The sequence below is a fragment of the Hemiscyllium ocellatum genome, chromosome 15 (genome assembly GCF_020745735.1).
Source record: "Hemiscyllium ocellatum isolate sHemOce1 chromosome 15, sHemOce1.pat.X.cur, whole genome shotgun sequence".
Taxonomy (NCBI): Eukaryota; Metazoa; Chordata; class Chondrichthyes; order Orectolobiformes; family Hemiscylliidae; genus Hemiscyllium; species Hemiscyllium ocellatum.
Window position 1 is genome coordinate 9,611,735 of NC_083415.1, and position 18,544 is coordinate 9,630,278.

Below are 18,544 nucleotides of genomic sequence, written 5' to 3' on the forward strand. Positions count from 1 at the left end.
AATAAGCAATTGTGTTTCAAGTGTTGGTTTTATGTTGAAGATAAGCACAGTAGAAGCAGGTCTGTTCTTTTTGATATTTTAAAAAGGAGGTATATGTTGCAATTATAATAAAGTCAGCCGGATGGACATTGTAGAACATAAGTTCCCTGACTGGAGCTGTTAATCTGGTCTGACTGACAGATATAAACAGGAGTGTCAGAGGTTTGTTCACTGAGAGCTGGCTCTGAGGGAGCTGGATCAGTGTCAATCACTATGCACGTGTGAAAAAAAGAGACTTGCTGACAGGATACTGCCTTTCATAGTTACTTCAGTATAAGTTTGTAATTGCTGCAAAATGTCATGTGCCCTCTTTCTTTTAGCTATTTAAAATTAAATGTTCACATGGAAGGATGGTCAACAGAGAAGGTAAATGCCCAAAAATGCCTTAATTGGAAACAGGTGATGCAAGTTAGACAGGGTAGGAGATAGACTCAGAACTAAAAACTGAAATCAGCAGCGGCACGGTGGCTCAGTGGTTAGCACTGCTGCCTCACAGCGCCAGTGATCTGGGTTCAATTCCCACCTCAGGCAACTGTCTGTGTGGAGTTTGCATATTCTCCCCATGTCGGTGTGGGTTTCCTCCCACAGTCCAAAGATGTGCAGGTTAGGTGAATTGGCCATGCTAAATTGCCCATAGTAGTAGGTATAGGGGAATGGGTCTGGGTGTGTTGCACTTCGGAGGGTCGGTGTGGAATTGTTGGACCAAAGGTCCTGTTTCCACACTGTAGGGAATCTAATCAATGATTGAGAGATTGTTTTGCTCAAGACCAAATACTTGAATTAGAAAGAGTGTAGAAATGCTGCCAGAAATGGGAATTTCAGCAACCACAGTACAAAGTAAAAAAAGCCTTAGATATTATGAAGAAGCATTTTCCAAAAGCAGAACAAGCAGAGGGGAACTGAGAAGAGATTGAACTGAAATACTTACTATTGACATTAAACAAAATTAATATTTATTGTGTAACAGAAGAAAAATAGGAAGAATATGTCAAATAGAAAGAACAAAGTAAGCAAATTGGGATCCAGAATAGAAATAGAGAATTAAAGCAAGAGGTATTTTAATACCTATGCCATTGCTACATCCTATTTTGGAAAGTAACTACAATGTCCCTTCATATGGAGTGTTAATTTCTTTGGTTGTCATATTCCACTCTTATATAGGGACTAAAATAAATTAGATTAGATTACTTACAGTATGGAAACAGGCCCTTCGGCCCAACAAGTCCACACCGACCCTCCGAAGAGTAACTCACCCACACCCATTCCCCTACATTTAACCCTTCCCCCAACACTACAGGCAATTTAGCATGGCCAATTCACCTAACATGTACATCTTTGGATTGTGGGAGGAAACCCACGCAGACACAGGGAGAATGTGTAAACTCCACACAGACAGATGCCTGAGGCGGGAATTGCCGGGTCTCTGACACTGTGAGGCAGCAGTGCTAACCACTGTGCCACCGTGGTGTGGACACTGAAGAAGGTTATCTGACAGTACAATGGGACCTTGATCAGATGGGCTGAGGAGTGGCAGGTGGAGTTTAATTTAGATAAATGCTTTTTGGTAAGGCAAACCAGGGTAGACCTTTATGACTTAATGGTAAGGCTCTGGTGGAGTGTTGCGAAACAAGATGACTTACAGATGGAGGTGCATAATTCTTTACAAGTGGAATTACAGGTAGACAGGTTGGTGAGAAGGAATTTGGTATGCTTGGCTTTATTTATCATAACATTGACTATATGAGTTAGGATGTCATGCTGCAGTGTACAGGACATTGGTGAGGCCACTTTTGGAACATTACATTCAGTTCTGGTCTTCCTGTTACAGGGAAGCTTGAAAAGGTTCATAAAAGATTTACAGGGATGTTGCCAGGGTTGGAGGGTTTGAGCTAAGGGGAGAGGCTGAATAGGCTGGGGCTTTTTTTCCTGGAGTCTCTGAGGCTAAGGGATGACCTTATAAAGGTTTATAAAATCCTGAGGATCTTGGATAACGTGAATACTTTAAAGTCTTTTTCTGAGGGTGGCAGAGTCCAGAACTAGAGGACATAGGTTTAAGGTGGGTTGGGAAAGATTTAAAAGGGACCTAAGGGGCAACGTTTTCACACAGAGGGTGGTGTGTGTATAGAATGAGCTGCCAGAGGAGAGTGTGGAGGCTGGATGGGTATATGAATAGAAAGGGTTTAGAGGGATATGGGCCAAATGCTGGCAAATGGGACTAGATCAGTTTAGGATATCTGGTCGACAGATGAGTTGGACTGAAGGGTCTGTTTCCATGCTGTATAACTTTATGACTCTATGATCTTACAAGATCAAATTCAAAGACTGGCTCCCAATTTGCTCTGCTAAACCATTTCTGATGAAGTCATAACTCAGAAGAATTTGGAACAAAGTTAAGGAAAGGCAATTATTTTGGTAAATGGCAAAGGCTGCATGTTTAAAATAGGATCAAAGTCTTAAACTTTGTCTGAGTCTGAAAGACAAAAAAATGGGCATTAACTGAACACTGTACTAGCATAGTCAGGGAAAAGATTGAAGAACTGGGAGAAAGAAAATAAAACAGAAATACTGACTCAGAAATGGGATTGCACAAACAACAACTTACATTTTCACAGTCAGGAAAATATCCTGAAATGCTTAAGATAAGAAAAAAATACTATACAACTAAAGGATGTAGAACAAGATCAGAAAAGAGGGGAGAAAGATGGACACGGGAAAGACTTAAACTGGAGACCAAAGGCAATTGATGAAGGGGAATATTTTGCTGATATTGATAGTCGGGCTGGAGATAGTGAGAGGAGGTCATCTAAAGGGCAGGAGCAGAGTGTAAAGTTTATGAAGGTGTGTCTAAGCCTGGAAAAGAAGATGAGTAAAAAATACATGGAGGGCTGTGATGAAAACAAGAGCTTTTGAAGTCAGTTCTTTGGGGTATGAGGTACCACTGGGAGTGATGAGAATCCAATAACTGTATTCAATTGTCACGGTGAGAGTCTCAGCCAGCAGTCAGAAATCCAGCAGAAAAACTCTGAGCATTCACGGGGCTGTTGAATGACCTCGAAGTCACCAAGGTGGGTACTTCCTTGGGTTTCCAGTAGCCCACTTGTGAAAGATCCTGCCCCCTACACACCCCCACTTCCCTCGAAGGTGACAGGCCAATCAGAATCCAACAGCTCTCTCCCCATTGTTTGACAGTGCCAGCATTGATAGCAGCTGGCAATAAATCAATCAGAATTGCCAGTGGACACCAGGCCAAAGGTAGGTGGGGGCAGAATGGGATTATGAGGAGAGTGTAATGGAAGGGAATGGGATAGGGGTCGAGGGGGTTGGAAGAAAGGATACAAGGGGCAGTTTTCAAAGGTCCAATCTCCCTTCATACTGACCAAACAAGTTTACTGGGGGAGCTTTCAGGAGCTGCAGAAGAACTGTGCAGCTCTAAATAGTCCCTGAGCCATGGCTAAACTATGACTGGATGAGGGATAATGGATATCAATTGGATCGTCAGTGAACGTAAGACCACAATGCCTTTGGTCAGGAATCTTGCGTCAGTCTCTTCTGTAGTTCTGAGTTTAGTGGGGGTAGTTTTTGCTGTCTTTGGAAGACTGACAGAGACAGATCATCTCCCAAGGGGGCCCAGTTGCTATGGTCCAGTCCAGGGAGATGTAAAGCCCCCAAACCTCCAAAGTGGGTTTGGAGATGGGAGAAAGTTGAATCAGTCAGGAAGATATGTGGTGATGCCACTGACACACTGCTGTCTCCTAGGTACTAGCCTGTACCTAGGAGACAGTAAATGCCCACTTAAGGGACTTGTTGAGGGGAAACTCACCAGCCTCGGAGTCAGAGTCGGGGTTCAATGACACAGTTTATTGTACAAGGAAATACCGGAGCTCCGGGAGAGAGAGAGACACGAACAAAACAGAGGTCAGCTGCAAGTCTTCTCTAAGATAGATTAGATTAGATTACTTACAGTGTGGAAACAGGCCCTTCGGCCCAACAAGTCCACACCGACCCGCCGAAGCGCAACCCACCCATACCCCTTACCTAACACTACGGGCAATTTAGCATGGCCAATTCACCTGACCCGCACATCTTTGGACTGTGGGAGGAAACCGGAGCACCCGGAGGAAACCCACGCAGACACGGGGAGAACGTGCAAACTCCACACAGTCAGTCGCCTGAGTCGGGAATTGAACCCGGGTCTCAGGCGCTGTGAGGCAGCAGTGCTAACCACTGTGCCACCGTGCCGCCCACTATACATTTATACTTTTATACATTTTATAATAATAGGTCAGTGATGAGGTTATTGTCTCTGTAACATGGTTTATTTATTGTAAACATTGCAGAATCGTTGATAGTTTCAGTGCAGTGTCAGTTCCAACGCAGCCTTTGTCAGTTTCAATGTCAGGTCGAAAGTTCATTGCTGTAGTAATGGGCGTTAATCACTCTTCCTAAGGAGGATGATTACTGCAGCCTTGGCTATTAGCATTTCGTATTGAGTCTGTATCAGGCTGTTAGCATTTCTATCAAAGGTGTTGGCTGGACTCAGACTCTTTAGCGGTCAGTATACGCTACTCATGTGTATTCTCTCCCCCACCCAACGTACTCCCACACCCAGGTTGTGTGTGCATTGTGCTGGCATTCTGGTGGCCCCGGCCAGTGACTGTATTTGCTCTGCTGTCTCTTTCAAATACTGTGGCCTGGCAGCCATCTTGTGTGTCAAATGGCCAACTGATGGCTCAGCAGCCATCTTGTGTATCTGTGTGCCTGCTGTCACCCTGCCCCCTGGCATCTCCCACTGCCACAGCTGGTACTTCACCCAGTGACAACCTGGGAATCACCCGGTTGGGAGCTCAAGCTTCAGGGTGAGAGTGGTCTCCCATTCACTGTGTCTACAATCAAGGAACCCCAACATGTTAGGTGAGAATTCAAGGACCTATTCCCCCATCCTAACCCCAGCCTTCCTTCTGATCCCCTCACCCCCAGCTAATGACCCACTCCCTTCACCACTCTCATCCAGAAATCCCTTCTTGCCCTCTCTCAACTGTGGCTTGGGTCCCACAGCGTTTTTAAGTGTCTGTCGGGAGGACAGCACTGGCCACTGACAGGTAATGGAGGCCTCAAAACTGGCTGGCAGTTCTTTTGGGTGGAGTGGGGTTCTCTGCCTGGGATCTTAAATCCCAGGGACCAGCCAGTACTGGGCAGTGAATGACCATTAATTCCATCAGATGGTTCCCAGCTGAAGCATCAAAAGGGACTCCCACGAGTTCACTAGCTAGTGGCGAACATCCAGCAGCAAATGTTGCCTGATGTCTGAGCAAGGATGTGGGCCACTGTGGATGAATTGAAGCATGTAGTTAATCAAGGTATATGCCCAGGTAAGCTTTAGTCGCCATGATGATTTTCTCTAACTGTCCTGCATCCAGAGAATGTTCTTTTCTGCTATCTGTAAATCTGCATACGTTACTATTCCAAACAAATTATTACAGCCAAGGAAAAGAAAACCTAATTATTCTCTGAACAAGACACAGTTCCATGTTTAATAGTGTTAAAGAGAGGCAGCTGTCATTTTAAATCAATTTGTTTGGAAAACTGAATAAAATAGATAGAAATGTCTCTAGTTTCCTTACAGGCCAATCCTTCAAAAATCTCACCAGTAACTAGCCCAGCACAGGTTAAATCTGAGGTGGAATATGGTACGTTTCACCACTGCACAATGGATGCTTCATCAAAGAAGAAGTTATAAAGTACATTGTGCTTAGATTAAATCAATATTCCTTTAAACTACACTTACAATCCTTTGTGACTCAGAATCCCATTCTTTTATGTTTCTTTTGTATAGGCTGCTCCTATCGCTTAAACATTCTGACGTTGGTCCTTTTAAGGTAAGTGCAACTTATTAAAAGGTCTTACACTAAATTTCACTTGAAGGTATTTTCTAAACAATGTGTTCAAAGATGGTGTTGCACATCAGGTGGGACTCGAACACTGGCCTCCTTGGTTCAGAGGTAGGCAGACTGCGCCATAACAACCCACTAATTTCACTTGTATGTGGAGATGTCTATGACTGTAAACACACTGAGACCGAAGTCTGATCGTGGTGGTATCACAAACTCAAGTATTGCAACTGTTCAACATAGCAGCTTCTGTCATTCATCCGATTAGAACTGAATTGCTCACTCTCATGCTTTGCTACTTGAAAATGAGTAGGGGTCCATGGGGATTTCAGCTGAACATGGGGTTCTTGGCAGCTACGCAGAAACAGCTGCTTATAAACCAGAAGATAGTAAAGTGAATGCAATGTTAGCATTCATTTTGAAGTAGCTCAAGTACAAGAGCAGAGATGTACTGCTGAAGCTGTATAAGGCTCTGGTCAGATGCTTTTGGAACATTGTGAGTAGTCTTGGGCCCCGTATCCAAGGAAGGATGTGCTGGCATTGGAGTGGATCCAGAGGAGGTTCACAAGAATGATCCCAGGGATGTAGGGCTTGTCATGTGAGGAATGGTGGAAGACTCTGAATCTGCACTCGATGGAGTTTAGAAGGATGAGGGGGAACCTGATTGAAACTTACAGGATACTGAGAAGCCTGGATAGGGTGGATGTGGAGAAAATATTTCCGCTAACAGGAGAGACTAGGATTCAGGGCACGGCCTCCGTGTGAAGGGACGATCATTTAGAACAGAGATGAGGAGGAATTTCTTCAGCCAGAGGGTAGTTAATCTGTGGAACTCATTGCCGCAGAGGGCTGTGGACACCAAGTCATTGAATGTATTTACGACAGAGATAGATAGGTTTTTGATTAGTAAGGGGGTCAAAGGTTATGGAAAGAAGGCAGGAGAATGGGGTTGAGAAACATGTCAGCCATGATTGAATAGTGGAGCAGACTCAACGGGCCAAATGGCCTAATTCTACTCCTCTTTCATATTGTCTTATGACCTAAAGTCTGCTTTTACAAAAAATTAATTCCATGCTTTTTGCTGCTTTTTCTTACAGCTCCATCTACTGGTGTTATTCTTCATGGCAGCTTTAATTTAACAGCTGTGATTTCAAAAGAGTACAAAATAAACCTCTCCCCTTCTTAGTAAATGAGCAGGGGACTGATTAGTTCAGTTGACTGCATGACAAGTTAACAATGCAGATTAATTCCAACAGTCTGGGCTCAATTCCTACACTGGCAAAGGTTACCATAAAGCCCTCTGCTCCTTAACCCCTCTGCTCCTTAACCCCTCCCTTCACCTGGAGTGTAGTGACCCTCAGGAGAAACCACCACAAACTGTCTCTCTCTGATGACAGAGCAGCCTGATGGTCCAGTAGGATTAATAAATGAGACATTGAATGTTTCAATCATTCATGTCCAAATTCTAAACAGTAAGCTGAACAATGTCTTAACCATTCAAATTCTTCCATATTTTAACTTCTGTATCAATTCACTAATATACTCAGTTATTTATTCTGTCTATCTCAGCATTGTGTATACTAATGACCCAGCCTCTACAGCCCTCCATGGTAAAGAATTCTAGAGATTCTCTACTCACTCAGAGGAGTAATTCCACCTCATCTCTGTTTTAAATCTCCTTTCTCTGAGACAATACCTTTGGACTTAGAATCTCCCATAAGGCAAAATGATTTTTTTTGTAATACTAAATGATTGGATGTCATAAGAAAGTTGTGTCCATTCAAACATCAACATCACTTTTCCCACACATTTTATTTCCTGATTTGAGTGGTGTGGCTGTAAATTTCTTGTTCTCTTCCGTCTTTACTCGGATGCAATCCCTCTGGGCTCAATCATGTTTATAAGCATGTTGATCACAAACTGCACAGGATATCTCATGAAGGGGAGGGCCTGGGACAAGGGCATCCATCAGAACCCAACTACTAAGATCTTCGGAGGACTGCTGTAGTCGAATCGGGTTAGAGCAACTTTGTTCAAGTCATGGTCAGGAACAGCACCAGGGCCTGTGACTTCTGTCTTTGAGCCTGGGCCTGCATTTACACAGATGAATGTAGCTGTAGGTTTTCTAGTAAGTTAGTGAGGGATTACTCTGTAAAGAAAGCAATAATGCTGTTTCTTCCAGGACTTGCTCTCAGCTGTAACTGCAGATATCAGTTCTTTTTCAAGATACACATAAATCTGCAAACCTCTCTATTAGCTTTAGGTCATTGGGATGCAGTTTTTTGATGAGTGAAACACACAGTTTGTGATCTTACTGAACTCCTCACTGTTAAATGTCAGTGTCACTCCACACCACTCGATTCCAAACAAAGACAAAATCTGGTCAAGATTTGGGATGAAGTAAACTCTCTCTACCACTGCTGTAGTTGTTAGTGAGATTCACTAGTGCACAAACCTGTGAAATCAACACTTAATCCCAATCCATGGTTGTGGAGATAATTCACATACGTCTTAAGAAGACGTCACACAGATTTGATTTCAGTGACTTGAGGTGTCAAACACTGCCAAATTTGGTGGAGGTGGAAAAGACGTGTGTTGGCCTTCATTGTAGCACAGTTAATAATCGTTTCAAGCAAGAATTGATGAATCAAGGACCCGATCTGAAAACAGTAATTTACAATTCAAGTTGCATGCCATGAAAACAGAATTTAATTGATTCTATTTAAATCTGTGGCCTTAATTTTTTTTTTTAATCAGATCAAACCACAGAAATCCTAGAACCCTACTCATGAAAATAAGTATCTGACATTTCAGGAACCTTAGATACAGAGCCATGTCAAAGTTTCTCTCCACACACATAACAGAAAGTTGGTTTATTCATGGGTTTTAGCATAGCATTTTCAATGGAACTGAGTTTCTTTTCAAAAATGTTTGTTTTTATTTGGAATGTGTATTGCCTTTATTTCAATCAATTCACATGGCTGAGGCTATGTAAACAGGCAACTCCATAAGACTTGCACCTTATTCACCCAACTTCGTGCTGGCTCTCTGCTCTCTACTTGTAGCATGTGCTGCTGTATTTAGTCATGAATTTCACACTACAATACTCTACAAGCAATTTGAAAGAGAGAAAACTGTTAAAATAACCAATCTAATAAGTTTAAATTTATTATCTGTCCTTTCTTATTGAAGGTGACTATTCTACAGGGTCTATTGAACTTTGCAGTAAAGGCAGTGGTGTTACCGAAAATCAATGGTAAGTTTGAGGCAAAGATGGCTTATAGGTATTCTTGGTGAACTGTTAATCCAGAGACCCAGACAATGTTCTTGGGACCCCACTTCCAGACCTGCCTCGGCAGACGGTGGAATTATGAGTCTAATGATAACCATGAATCTATTGTCGATTGCTGGGAAAACGTACTTAGTTCATTATTGTCCATTAGTTGACTCTTAACTGCCTCTGGGCAATAAGGGATGGACAATAAATGCTGCCTAGCTAGTAATGCCCTCAACTCATGAATGAAAAAAAAATCGAAGGTGAAAGTAGACAGTACTAAGCGCGTCATTAATTAGAATTCAATGTCTCCATAGGATTAAACTCATAGGCTGACACCGAGTCATAGAGATGTATAGAAGGAAACAAACCCTTCAGAGTAGCCCATCTATGCCAACCAGATATCCCAACCCAATGCCAGCACCTGGCCCAATCCCTCCAAACCCTTCCTATTCATTTAACCATCCAAATGCCTTTTAAATGTTGCAATTGTACCAGCCTCCACCACATCCTCTGGGAGCTCATTTCATACACATACCACCCTCTGAGTAAAACAGTTGCCCCTTAGATCTCTTTTATATCTTTCCCCTCTCACCCTAAACCTATGCCCTCTAGTTCCAGACTCCCCTACTCCAGGGAAGAAACTTTGTCTATTTACCCTATCCATGTCCCTCCTGATTTTATAAACACCGATAAGGTCTCCCCTCGGCCTCCATAGCCCCAGGGAAAACAGCCCCAGCCTAGTCAACCTTTCCCTCTTGCTCAAATCCTCCAACCCTGGCAATATCCTTGTAAGTCTTTTCTGAACCCTTTCAAGTTTCACAACATCATTCTGATAAGAAGGAGACCAGAACTGCACACAATATTTCAACAGTGGCCTAACCAATGTTCTGTACAGCCGCAACATGACCTCCCAACTCCTATACTCAATACTCTGACCAATAAAGGAAAGCATACCAAACGCCACTTTCACTATCCTATCTACCTGTGACTCCACTTTCAAGGAGCTAAGAACCTGCACTCCAAGGTCTCTTTGTTCAGCAACACTCCCTATGTCCTTACCATTAAGTGTATAAGTCCTGCTCAGATTTGCTTTCCCAAACTGCAGCACCTCACATTTATCTGAATTAAACTCCATCTGCCACTTCTTGGCCCTTGGCCCATCTGATCAAGATCCTGTTGAAATCTGAGGTAACCTTCTTTGCTGTCCACTACACCTCCAATTTTGATGTCATCTGTAAACTTATTAACTATACCTCTTATGCTCACATCCAAATCATTTATATAAATGACAAAAGTAGTGGACCCAGCACCGATCCTTGTGGCATTCCACTGGTCACAGGCCTCCAGTCTGAAAAACAACCCTCCACCACCACCCTCAGTCTTCTATCTTCTGTATCCAAATCTAGAGAGATACACATTATACGACTGGCTCTGTTGCAGAGGTCAGTGTTCCATTTCAGAGACTGTATCTCGCAAAAGTTTTGTTATAGATTGTGTTGTAGATTTTGATGACTTACTTTGGGAATGATTTTAGTTTAACATTTGAAGTGGGAAACATACAAGATCAGAGAGCACATCAATTCTATACTGTGCTGGTGTAATCTTACATTTCGCCGATTAAAATGGGATCAAAGATCAGGAAGGGGTTACCTAGCATGCAATCAATAACCCAATGTACAGATTTGGTCACAATAGTCCTCAAAGTGTTTCAGTTTCTTTGTTGATTATAGGATGTTCTGCTATAACGTGACAGTTATGTTCCTCTGCGATCTCATGCTAGAGAAAGTCCCACTTTGGAAAACTGCTAGAAAATTGTGCCATAGAAGATCACTAATAGAAAATTGCTATACCCATTCACCATGGGGCAGCATGGTGGCTCAGTGGTTAATACTGTTGCCTCACAGCGCCAGGGACTCGGGTTTGACTCCAGCCTGAAGACACTAATTTCAGTAATGGCAACAATGAAACTATCATTGATTATTGGGCCAAGGAAAAGCATCTGATTCATTAATGTGGATGAAGCAAATCTACCGTCTTTACCTCATCTGACCTATACGTGACTCCAGATCCATATGATTGACTCTTAAGTGCTCTCACAAATGGCCAAGCAAACTCAAATCAAGGGTAATTAGAAGTGGCAACACGTTCTGTCCTTGCCATTGAAGCCCACATCCCATTAAAGGGATAAATCAAAAACATGAGGGCTTACATCTTCGAGATGTGAAGGTGCCTAAATTGGACTGGAGTGGACAAAGTTGGAAGTCACATGACACCAGGTTAAAGTCCAACAAATTTATTTGAAATTACAAGTTTTCAGAGTGCTGTTCCTTTGTCAGGTGAAAGCTTGTGATTTCAAATAAACTTGTTGGACTATAACCTGGTGTCATGTGACTTCTGACTTGTTACATCCTCATTACATTTCAAAGTGCTTCACAACCAATGAATTACTTTTGAAGTAAAGTTACTGTTGTTACATAAGCAAATGCCGATGTCAATTTGCCGAATTGAACTTCAAACTTAAGTGACCAGTTCACGTTGAGTGAAGAATATCAGTCAAACTGCCTGCATTTCTTAAAATAGTGCCATGGAATCTCATACACACAGCTAAATGAGCTTAATCAAAAGGTCACTGTTTTGTCAAGGCATCATTCCATCTTTACTTATTTTGCTCAGGTTCTGGACTGGGAACCAAGTCCATAACTGTTATACCTTCTGGTTCCTACCAGTTTAAAATAATCACAATTTCGACTCAATGCAAAATCTTCACCCAACCAATTTCTCCATGTGGCTTGCAGACTGATACTGATGCATATATTATATACCTTTTGTACAAGGCCCTGCCTGCAGTACACATGGGATATAAGCTCATATAATATTTACTTCCTTGTTTTTTATTATTAACGACAACTTTCCAGTTTTAACCAAGCTTATATTCTCAATTTCCTTTACCCCAAAGTTTTTGTTTGTATCTTTCACCCTTGTAACATAATAAATCAGTACCCGGGTGTAGTGGAATGTTGAAAGAGTTTCGGAATGTGACTGGATGGGATTTATGTGAAAGCTGAAAAAAGACATTATTTGTCAAAGCTTTTCACCTTGCACTCATCAGGACCCTTCATAAAAAATGCTAAAGGGAAAACAACATTTATACTGTCTGACAGGAGACTTGGTGGCAAGTTGTCTGTAAAGAAAGGATCAGAGTGGAGCTCTATGCCTGATGAAGGGCTTTTGCCTGAAACATCAATTTTCCTGCGCCTGACCTGCTGTGCTTTTCCAGCACCACTCTGATCTAAACTCTAGTTTCTAGCATCTGCAGTCCTCACTTTAGCCCTATAAAGAAAGGATGTCAGGGCTCACATTGTGAAATACTTGCATAACTATTAGCTCCACATACTGAAACTCAGCCTTGTTTTTGTAGACAAAAATAATTTGTACAAACATTGAACCTGTCTCAACTCAACAAAATCGGTAACAGCCATTCTCGGATTCATTTCTCAAGGCATTACCTTGACCAATCAGGGTCAAGCTGCCTGATTTAACATATAAACAAAGCTTGACGGTTGCGTGTCAATCATCATTAACTATTGCAATCGCTATAGCGATGTCTTAACCAATCAGAGTCCAATTCCTAGCCAATCTGCACTCCTCTCATGCAGTACAAATATTGTTTTTCCTTTGATATTTTTTGCAAATTGTCCTGATGAGTGCAAGATCACAAGCATTGGAAAAGTGTCTTTTTCTCAGATACACTTAATTCTGTGAATGATGTACAAAATTGTTTGTGTTTCTTTACAGAAAGATTGGCCACTGGATTTCCACTACCCAATGTGGATCACTTAAGCTTCGTAAATCCACTTATTAAGGTGAACCAGGTGAGTAACTGCAGGATACAAGATCTTCAAAGTGGCAGTCATAACATTTGACATACCAAAGTTAAATAATGTATCTAACAGGAGGAATACACAAGGAGACATCTCTTGAAAAAAACAAATGAGAGAGACTCATGTGGTTTTTCTTTCTTGTCTCATCTTGGGATGCTGTCTATGGCTAACTTTTTTCATGAGCATATGACATTCTGGTGTGTAGACACTGTCTTATTTGCAGCCAGATATTGGTATAAACTGGGCAAAATCAAATCAAATAGCAATAAAGATGACAGAATTTTTTTAATGAGTTGGGCTGATAATCACTCCATCCTGGAGTATTTGTGGTCTGTTTAAATGGTTCAACATCAAAGCAATTCCCATCTGCAAAACAGGTCAGGCGTTCAGACTAGCAGATGGGGGAAGGTGATGTCCTAGTGATATTATTGCTAGACTGTTAATCCAGAAACTCAGCTGATATTTTGGGGATCCAGGTTTGAATGCTGCCGTGGCAGACGGTGGAATGGAATTCTATTTTTAAAAATTTGGAATTAAGTATCTAATGATGACTGTAACCATCAGAAAATGCCATTTGAGTCACTAATGTCCTCCAGGTAAGATAATCTGCCATCCTCAGCTGGTCTGGACTACATGTGACTCCAGACCCACAGAAATGTGGTTAACTCCTGTCTGGCCTCTGAGATGGCCTCTCAAGCCCCTCAGTTGTATCAATTGTTACAAAGCCTGAACAACGAAATGAAACCGGCAGGACCACCTAGCATTGAACAAGGCATCAGAAAAGACCATGGCAGAAACAGCCCTGTTGACCCTGCGACAGCATGACATATCACGGAATCATACCTTACAGACAATGTCCTAGGCACTATCACTATCCCTGGCAATGACCTATCCCATCGGCAGGACAGACACAGCAGAGATGGCAACAGATTAAATACAGTTGGGAGGCAGTTGCCCTGAGAGTTGTCAACAGTGACTCTGGACCGCATGAAATCTCAAGGCTTCAGGTTAAACGTGGGCAAGGAAACCTCCTGCTGATTATCACATACCATCCTCTCTCAGCAGACGAATCAGTGCTCCTCCATGTTGAACATCACTTGGAGGAAGCACTGAGGGTGGCAAGGGCACACAACGTACTCGGGTTGGTTGGATTTCAATGTCCACCACCAAGACTGGTTCAGCAGTAGTACTATTCAAACTGGTCAGGTCCTAAAGCGGTGGGCGGCACGGTGGCATAGTGGTTAGCACTGCTGCCTCACAGCGCCAGAGACCCGGGTTCATTTCCCGCCTCAGGCGACTGACTGTGTGGAGTTTGCACATTCTCCCCGTGTCTGCGTGGGTTTCCTCCGGGTGCTCCGGTTTCCTCCCACATTCCAAAGATGTGCGGGTCAGGTGAATTGGCCATGCTAAATTGTCCGTAGTGTTAGGTAAGGGGTAAATGTAGGGGTATGGGTGGGGTACACTTCGGTGGGTCGGTGTGGACTTGTTGGGCCGAAGGGCCTGTTTCCACACTGTAAGTAATCTAATCTAAAGAACATAACTGCTAGACTGGGTCTATGGCAGGTGATGAGAGAAAAACAAAAGGGAAAAACATACTGGACCTCATCCTTACCAATCTGCTGGCTGAAGATACAAAAAGGACTACTTGCATGCTAAATAGCATAAGTAACAAAACATAAGGCTCAAACATTCCCAGAAGTATTCAACTAGAAGTGCCAAGTGGATGATCCATTTCAGCGTATTCCAGTGGTGCCCACTGTTACAGATACTAGCTTTCAGACAATTTGATTCACTCCACATGACAATGAGAAATGGATGGAGACATTGGATATTGCAGAGGCTATGGGCCCTGACAACATTCTGACAATAGTTCTGAAGACTTGTGCTCTAGAACTTGCCACCCGCCTAGCCAAGCTCTTCTGGTATAGTTACAATACTGGCATCTGCCAACAATGTGAAAAATTGCCCAAGTATGTTCTGTACACAAAAAGCAAGACAAATCCAACCCAGCCAATTCCCACCCCATCAGTCTACTCTCCATCATCAGTAAAGTGATGGAAGGTGTCATCAACAGTGCTATCAAACAGAACCTGCTCAGTGACACCCAGTTTGGGTTCCGCCAGGGCCACTCAGCTCCTGACCTCATTATAGCCTTGGTCCAAACATGGATAAAACAGCTGAATTGCAGAGGTGAGGTGAGAGTGACAGCCCTTGCCATCAAGCCTGCATTCAACCGAGTTTGGTATCAAGGAGACAGAGAAAAACTGGAATCAATGTGAATCCAGAGGGGGGTGCAGCAAACTCTCTCTGTGGTTTGGACTCATACTTAGCACATGGAAGATGGTTGTGGATGTTGGAGGTCAGTCATCTCAACTCCAGGACATTTCTGCAGGAGTTCATCAGGTTAGTGTCTTAGGCCCAACCATCTTCACCTGCTTCATCAATGACTTTCCCTCCAATGTAAGATCGGGATGTTCGCCAATGATTGCACAATATTCAGCACCATTTGCAACTCCTCAGATACTGAAGCAGTCTATGTTCAAATGAAACAAGGTGTGGACAATATCCAGGCTTGGGCTGACAAGTGGCAAGTAACATTCAGGCAATGACCATCACCAACAAGAGACAATCTAATCACCAGCCCATGATATTCAATGATATGAACATTCTTGGGTTACCTTGACCAGAAACTCATTTGGACTCACCACAAAAATTCAGTGGCTATAAGATCTAATCAGAGGCTAGAAATCCTGCAGCGTGTAACTCATCTTCTAACTCCCCAAAACCTGTCCACCATCTACAAGGCACAAGTCAAGAGTGTGATGGAATGCTCCCCACTTGCCTGGATGAGTGCAGCTCCATCAATATTTGAAAAGTTAGACACCAACCAGAACAAAGCAGCCCTGATTGGCACCACATCCACAAACATCCACACCCTTCACCACTGATGCTCAATGGTAGCAGTCTGTACTATCTACAAAATGCACTGCAGAAATTCACCACAGATCCTTAGACAGCACCTTCTAAACCTATGACCATTTCCATTTAGAAGGACAAGTATAGCAGATACATAAGAACACCACAAACTGCAAGTTCCCTTCCAAGCCACTCACTATCCTGACTTGGAAGTATATCGCCACTCCTTCATTGTTGCTGGCTTAAAATCCTGGAGTTCCTTCCCTAAGGGCATTGTGCATCAATATACAGTGTATGAATTAAAGAAGGCAACTCATGACCATCTTCTTGAAGGCAACTAAAGATGGGCTATAAATGCTAGTGCAGTCAGTGACTCCAATGTTTCATGAGTGAATTTTGAAAAAAAAGGGTGACCTTCCAATGCTTTTCCCAATTTAGAGTATTCCTCAAATTGCCTGTGCACTCGGAGATCTGAGTGTGGAAACCACATGAACTCGGTGTTGTCTTTCTTTAACTGCAGTCACTTTTGAAGCCTGACTCAGTTCTGTTTCTGCTATGCTAATGCCTTAGTTTAATCACAATTTAAATTTATCTAAGAGGGAATTTACTGTAACAGTACCAGGAACAAGACACTTGAGTTATGTGCAGGGGCTAGAGAAGTTGTGATTGTTCTCCTTCGAACAGAGGCGGATAAGCAGAGATTCATTAGACTTTGTCAAAATTATGAGTGAGTTAGGTAGAGTAGGTAAAGAGAAACTGTTTCCAGTGACAGAATGGATCGTATCTAATGTTCACACATCTAAGATAATTGACAGAAGCTCTGGGGGCAATGAAGATAAATTACTTTATATCCTGAGTTGCAATCTGAAATGGAATGCTAGAAAATGGAGTGGAAGAAGATTGAATGGTAACTTCCAAGGAGAACTGAATAACTATTTGTAAAGGGTAAAAACAACAGGAGGAAAGAGCAGCGGAATGGGACTAATTGGAAAGCTCTTTCAAAGAAGGACAGTGAACCAAATGGCGGCCTCTGGCACTGCATGACATTATGATTCTGTCCCTTTCATTCAGTGCTAAGGGAACTAAAGAGAATATGTATATGGCAACCTATGGAAATGTATGCAGCTAGGATATTCGAATTAAACATTGAAGCCATGTTTCAAAGCATGCAGTAGTGGTGTACTCCGAGAGAAAGGAGATAATTTATAACGTTGTCATGTTGCTGTTTCTTTTCAGGATGTTCTGGTGATTGCAACTGACATCCATTATGGTTCTTAGCCAGCCGCTGTTTACTGCAAACACAGAATGATGGAAACAAGACCAGACGTGGAACAACTCGATCATTTCTTACACTGAGAACTGCTTATAGTATTTTGCACATTTTCTGCTAAATTTCTAACTTGATGCTTTTCATTAAGCAAGACAAACAATGGAAAAAAAAAGCAAAAAAGTAAAACTAATTCCAGTCATTGTTGTTTTGTCATCAGAAGTAAGAGATAAAACAAAGCCACAATTTTGTATACATTCATGGGGTGTGGACGTTGCTGACTAGGGGACGTTGCTGGGGAGCCACCTTCTTTTGAACAGATTACGTCCCATTGCAGGAGTAGGATACAGTACTTTTCAGGGTAAATAAACTGTTTCCAAATAGCATTTACTCTCTCTCTAAGCTTGTAAATGGCTGATTTGCTAAGTATGTTTGTGAAGGGGGGAAATTCGGTCTCTAACAAATATAGATTGGAATCTGTGTGAGCGCAGCAGGTCAGGCAGCATCCAAGGAACAGGAAATTCGACGTTTCGGGCACAAGCCCTTCATCAGGATTCCTGATGAAGGGCTTGTGCCCGAAACGTCGAATTTCCTGTTCCTTGGATGCTGCCTGACCTGCTGCGCTTTAACCAGCAACACATTTTCAGCTCTGATCTCCAGCATCTGCAGACCTCACCTTTTACTGGAATCTGTGTGAGCCAGTTTATAAAACTTTCTCCATACACATATGGAAGAGCACTAGATTTGAAAAGTTAACTTAACACATGCAGAACATAATTTCCTTCAACCTTTCATCTACTGTTTCTTGTGAAGCTTATTTACAAAAATACAATGAACACAAACTATTAACTATCACGTTATCAAAGGCTATGTTATTATAAAAATACTCATTGGAGTTCATTGCTCAAGATATTTGTGATGCTGTTCTGCCAAAGTTCAAAACATAAATTTGCTGATGAAAAGCATCAGTAAAATGTTGGAGTACTTTATCACACTGTATTAAACATAGCATGATTTAATTGCTTACTAATAGGTTTCCCATGGCGTTTATTTAGTGATTAAGTATGCTATCCTTTTAAGAGGTTTTGTAATCAAAGTTTAGCAGGATGCAAGGTTTGAAGGATGCATTGGAGCAGGCAAATCGCCTTCATAATCTCTTTCATTCTGCGTGGGATATATATTACAGGATCTCCCCACGTAATAATGTTGTGGGTGTACTGTCATAATGCAGCAAGTCATGCTGTGACCCATCACTAACTTCTCAATGCAACAACAG

The 18,544-nt window shown here is 42.3% G+C and overlaps 1 protein-coding gene across 6 annotated transcripts in view; it reads left to right on the plus strand.

The window, feature by feature from the left end:
• Nucleotides 1-17,654, plus strand: part of LOC132822696 (bactericidal permeability-increasing protein-like) — a 60,011-nt gene extending 42,357 nt beyond the window's left edge. For all 6 annotated transcript variants that reach the window (XM_060835950.1, XM_060835951.1, XM_060835954.1 and 3 more), the window contains 4 exons: nucleotides 5,873-5,915; nucleotides 9,120-9,183; nucleotides 13,000-13,076; nucleotides 17,238-17,654. In XM_060835950.1, coding sequence (XP_060691933.1) covers nucleotides 5,873-5,915; nucleotides 9,120-9,183; nucleotides 13,000-13,076; nucleotides 17,238-17,279 — 226 coding nt within the window. In that variant the 3' untranslated portion in view covers nucleotides 17,280-17,654. The remainder of the gene's footprint in view (nucleotides 1-5,872; nucleotides 5,916-9,119; nucleotides 9,184-12,999; nucleotides 13,077-17,237) is intronic.
• The last annotated feature ends 890 nt before the right edge of the window (nucleotides 17,655-18,544 follow it).